The sequence below is a fragment of the Pinus tabuliformis genome, chromosome Q, assembly GCF_031772625.1.
Source record: "Pinus tabuliformis cultivar Carrire ecotype Pingquan chromosome Q, CPIR1, whole genome shotgun sequence".
NCBI classification, from domain to species: Eukaryota; Viridiplantae; Streptophyta; class Pinopsida; order Pinales; family Pinaceae; genus Pinus; species Pinus tabuliformis.
In genome coordinates this window covers 1,189,348,290-1,189,354,125 of record NC_142296.1, presented here as the reverse complement: position 1 = coordinate 1,189,354,125, position 5,836 = coordinate 1,189,348,290, and the positions used below count along the sequence as shown (strand labels likewise).

General features: G+C 35.8%; 1 protein-coding gene across 1 annotated transcript; it reads right to left on the bottom strand.

Moving 5' to 3' along the window:
• Positions 1-76: 76 nt before the first annotated feature.
• On the bottom strand, positions 77-1,661 carry LOC149223960 (uncharacterized). Its single transcript, XM_089383436.1, has 3 exons — positions 1,365-1,661; positions 539-656; positions 77-432 (listed from the first exon to the last, which is right to left on the bottom strand). Exon 1 carries the CDS (start codon positions 1,633-1,635, stop codon positions 1,444-1,446), a length of 192 nt encoding a protein of 63 aa, XP_089239562.1. The 5' UTR covers positions 1,636-1,661; the 3' UTR covers positions 77-432; positions 539-656; positions 1,365-1,443.
• Between the last annotated feature and the right edge of the window lie 4,175 nt (positions 1,662-5,836).

Genomic DNA, 5,836 nt, shown 5'->3' with positions numbered 1-5,836 from the left:
GATTTCAAATATTAGATTACTTACAAATCGATTTCAAATATCAAAATTTAGATTATGAGGTTGCTGGTACAAATCGATATCAAATACCAAAATTCCAGAGATCTTGCCCGAATTGAAGTGGTGAATAAGTATTGTTAACATTGAAGGTTGTTTCCTGGGTTTACACCAAACTGCCTGCAATAGTTAGTGTAATGGTTGATGCGGTCGTTAACTTTATCGGTGCCTTTACCTTTGCATTCTAGTGCTCCGTTGATTGCTTGAATGGTTGCCCCGAATCCCTAACCGGATGTAATAGCGGTGTGGCAATTACTGTTCAGATTCCAAAACAAGAGCGCACTTTTCCACGACGTTAGGCCATCCTGAGCCAGTATTCCAGGGTTATTCAGCAGGTTCACGTCCAGATATTTTCCAGCTCCACCATAATTTGCGTTTCTGCAAAAATTACACAAACAAATGTTCACCAAACATTCAAATTAAACATTAGACTAAAATATAAGTTATCATTTCATGCTTATAAACTTATATACAATGTACATACCCTGCAAGTTGCAATGGGCCACGGCCGTAATATTGCTGTCCGGGTGCACAGGGATATTGCGTGTTGCTGGGATCATCACAGCGGACGCTCTTCTCTATCTCCTCCACGTAGCACAGATCTGCCAATCGGTCAGACGCGATATTTGTCAATGTATACCAACAACCAATTCTAAATTCAAAACATTAATATATAGATTTAGAGGTAACGTGAAAACCGTTGGAAAGACAGAGGATAGGCACAAACAATAAAGTGAAAACCGTTAGAAAGACCGAGGATAGGTACAAGTAACATAAATAATTTATGTACAATTACAGATTAGTTAATTACAGATTAGTTGTGGATTTTTTTTATTACATAAAAATTTGATTGATTAAAATAAAGAGTATTTAGAAAGACCGAGGATAGGTACAAGTAACATAAATAATATAAATACAATTACAGATTAGTTGTGGATTTTTTTTTCTTACACAAAAATTTGATTGATTAAAATAAAGAGTATTTATAATTTTTTTTGGAATGAAGAGTATTTATATTTTTTGGATTACTTTTCATAAAAATTTAATTAATTACAATAAATCAAATTCTATTAATGACACAAAAATTTAATTAATTACAATAAATCAAATTTTAGATATTTATATTTTTTTACAAAAAATTTATTTATTATAATAAAGCAAGTTTTATATATTTATATTTCTTGGACTAACTACTGGCCCAAACTAATTCAATATATACACACTCTAAATTGAACTTTTCGCAAACTATAACTTTACTCAAACTCAACTGACTCTCCCAAATTTCTTAAAAAACAATATTATACGGCTACTGGTAGTCTCGTGAGCAACGTTGGCGAAGAAAGCAGCAATTTCTCTTTTGTTGTCATCGGAAGGCCCAGTTGTACCAAATCAAGGGAATGCACTGGCCGCATTAATGAAGTCACTGTATTTGTAGAAGGTCTTTCCTGCGCAGCTACCAGAAGTTTCTAAAAAAAAGGCTTGGGTGGCAATATCGCCAACAGCTGCACGGCAGATCGAAAGAGCAGAAAGGGCAAGAGCAAGCCATAGAATAATAATGCTCACACGGAGATGCTTGGCCATCTTCGCGAGTATTGTCTATCAATACTATTGCTCGGTGCTCGGCTGAATAGCAAGAAGCAGCTACTAGTTATATAGGCATTCAGATTTTTAATATTTGAGATTAATGAAGATTAAGATGACGGCCTTTTGCCAACCTCTGGTCACAATTTCTATATGATTTGTTGACCCGACTTTAAACTGCCTTCAATAAATTGTTGTTTTATTCACCTCTCTAACACGTGACATATACAACATCAACGCGTGACATATACAACATCAAAGTGAACGTGTTAGGGATTTTACAACTCGCGAGCCTGAGAGACATGGAACACATTGAACCATTGTGCCCAGTATTTATTTGCACTCTCCGAGGAGCTCTCAATGGATGGGTAAATTGGTCCTCATTTAATGATATTAAAAAAATTTAAAACTGTAATTTTTTTTTGAAATTAGGAAGATAAATTAAGAAAATGTGAAATCCTAGTAAATCTGTTTTGAAATTCCAACCCATCTCAACTAAATAAATCTATTTTGAAATTCCAAACCATCTCAACTAAATAAATCTGTTTTGAAATTCCAACCCATCTCACGACCTACATACCTCGTGAGCCTCAACATGACCTACTGCCTCACCAACACGAGACATGTATCAATATCAATGTTAACGTGTTAGGCGTCTTCTACCGTCCATCACTCGTGTGTGACATTGAACACTGAACCATTTCCTTGTTAATCATGTGCTATGTCACAGGAACACTACTGAAATTGACAGATACAGTGTTATAGTAACTGCCACTGGCCCTCTAGCGTAGGCTCAAGGGCAAAGGTGCCCTCTAGCGTGGGTTGAAGGGCAAACGATATGCACCTTTTTCTATGTCCACTTTCCGTTGATTGGACATTTACCAATCATGCCTTATCAATGATTCTGATTATCTATTTTTCGTGAGTCTCGCCGAACCGACGCAATCTCCCTTTACACAAAGTTGAAGATACATAGTAAGGGATTAAATTTGATGGGCGGGCTGCAGATTTATTTCAATTTCAAATTCAACATTTTTGAATTGATTCATTCTCCGGCTTTTCAATTGTCTCCAACACTTTCTTAATTCTACCTTTTGCTTGAATCTTCTTTATTTTTTGTTTTTTGCTAAAACCCTAGGATCTGACATTGACATAAATTCCCCTTTGTGGGCACAGTGCACCTATCTCTCTGTTTTTCATTTCTTTTAGGGAAGTTTGAAATGGATCTCTTACATCATGATTAACATATACTGCATACTAATTAAAGAGTTCTAGAGATCATTCACTTCTGTATTTTTTTTTTAATTGAATATTCACTTTTATTTTTCATGTCACGGAAAGAGTCACAAATTAGACGCGTCTACATGTATGTTGTCCATATAATTCTTTGTCGTGTTATATTTGTGTGAAATGAAGAAGCCTCATACTCTTTAGAAATATCATTCTCATCGGCCACACAATAGCGAGACTTGGAACTAGAGAAGCTCATGAGTTAACCAAGATTTTGTTGGAATTTCAGGAATAAATTAGGTTTCTATTGAAATTAAGCATATTTTCCTTTTTTCCTTTCATCGAATGAGTGTAAAAATGTATTCCTAATAAAGATTGTAGGCTTTGGTAATAAACAACCAAATAGAGTGGTAGAGATTGTAGGCTTTTGTAATCAACAACCAAATATAGTGGTTGTACAAGGTATGGTATGCTCCTAGTGGTTTTTATCTCAACAATTATTTCTGAAAGTGATTTAAGAAACCTTCCCTAAGAGTTGCATTGCAAAGAGAAAATTGTGCATAAACTAGTTGCATGCCTTCATAACTTGTCTTTGATAATAATACTTCCAACGGTTGGTAATGTCAACACAGGTGGCTGTCACGTTCATTAATCAATGAAATGTAAAGTCTAGTAACTTATATTCAATACACAATATGAATGTCCAAATGGCAATCAGAATATAAAAAACTAACAAAAGTAATTCCCTTAGAATGAGCTATTGCTTATCAAAAGTAATCTACAAAATTAGGAGGCAGATGCAATACAATGGGCAAGGTGATGTCTTTATATAAACCATCGGTAGGACTGGAGGTGTTGAATAACTGACCAAGCCAATAACTGTTAAAAAATCAAACCATCAAAAACACTTGAACCTTTCTTCCATAGTTTTGATATACTGGTTAGTCAATCTTGTTAGATTAGAAAAATTCCTTAAACTCGTCATTTGGTCTAATTCCTTAAATTCACTTTCCATTCCATCTTTTCGTTTCTTTCATTAATTTATTTCATTATTTAATAAAGAATTTATCAAAATCCATACTCATTCTACCATTTAAATTGTTTTAGTTTGACTTGATTATTTGAGTTTGAGTTCCATCTTTCATTAATTTATTATTTGAGATTGATGACAATGTCTAAGATTTACAATAATTATAGAAAGGGGGATAATATATTCTTCTAATTTTAGAAAATAATTTGCAACATGTCCCATTGTGGTTTTGACTTGTGAAGTTTTCTCTTTCCCGTGCCAATAAATAGAGAGTGTTCAATAGTTAAAGGATTTTTTTAATACTCACACACAAATATACAATCACAAATTCCTCTAGCTGAGATGCTAGGTTTGATGGCTTACTATTTCACCAAAATTGCCTAGGCTTCAGTCCCCAAGAGCTCACGCTATTTGGTTGGGATAGGGCATAGTGAAACTAAAACCCTGGTGTAGATCTTAGCAAGACATTGACCTCATTAAGGAACTAACTAACGATAGAATTGTTACATTTTGATGTATATGCTATATTGATAAATAACAATGTGATTTGCTCAAGCATTGGAATTGGGATTAAGGCTTTGTGGAAGATTTTGTTCCACAAACCATGCTATTATGTGGGTACCTAATAATTTTATTGTTTAGGCCTAATTTTTTTATGATATCCTCCACTCTCTTCTTCACTCGGAATGGCCCCTCATACTTCTGTGTCAGTTTACTTGCAGTCCCCTTAGGTGGCTGAAACTACTCCCCGGTAATCCTAAGAAACACCATATCTCCCATACTAAAGTGCATGGAAAATTTTAGGGGCTAATGTTCGCCCAGTGGGCTAATTTTCCATGATTTTTCCACAAAAAAGATTCGCCAATTTCCAATTTTATAAAAGACGATTCGCCCAAATTTTAGAATATAAAATTATTTTACCTTAAAAATCGCTAACATTATATAGAGACTATATATAAAATAATTAAAAATTTGATTAATTTTACAAATATATCAATAAACATTTATAATTTGCATATTAGGGATTAGTGAGATTCGCCAATGTTTTAAACTTCAAGAAAATTTTCCATCCTTAAAATTTTCCTTGCTAAAGTGTACATCCCGTCTTCTTCTATATGCCCATTTCTTCACTCTCCTTGCAGCTTTGTGCAAGCGCAACCGTGCCAGCTCCAAGGTCTCATCCCAAGCCTTCATGAACTTCTTTGCATGAGGACTCCTCAAAAAACTTCCTGTCACTACAGTATGCGGTGTAACCAGCATCTATCCATTCACCAACTCAAATGGATTGTACCCCATCGTAGAACTCTTTTGAATGTTGTAGCTAAACTGAGCAATATCCAAGAGTTCAGGCCAATTCTTCTGATCAGCCGTCACATCATGTCTCAAGTAATCCTCCAGCAATGTGTTGATCCTCTCAGTCTGTCCATCTGTCTGCGGATGGTAACTCGAACTCATCAACAACTCTGTCCCGAATAACTTGAACAATGTGGTCCAAAATCTACCTATAAGTCGCAGATCTCGGTCTAACACGATGCTCAATGGCATCCCCCAATACTTCACTATGTCCTTAAAGAACAACTCCGTAGTCTGCTCGGCTCCACAAGGCATCTTTGTTGGAACAAAGACAACATACTTGGAAAAACAATCAACCACGACCATTATCCCATTATACCCCTGAACCTGTGGCAACTGAGTGATGAAGTCCATCGAGACACTCATCCATGGTCTCTTAGGAATCGGTAAAGGCTGCAACAAACCTCCTTGCCTCTGAGTATCTGATTTGTCCCACTAACAAATGATGCACGTATGTGCATACTCCTCTACATCCTACCACATCTTCTCCCAAAAGAATCCTCTCTCCAACAATGCCAAAGAACGACGCTGCCCTGGGTGGCCAACCCATGGTGAGTCGTGGCACTCCTTCAAAAGGTGTCTCCTGAT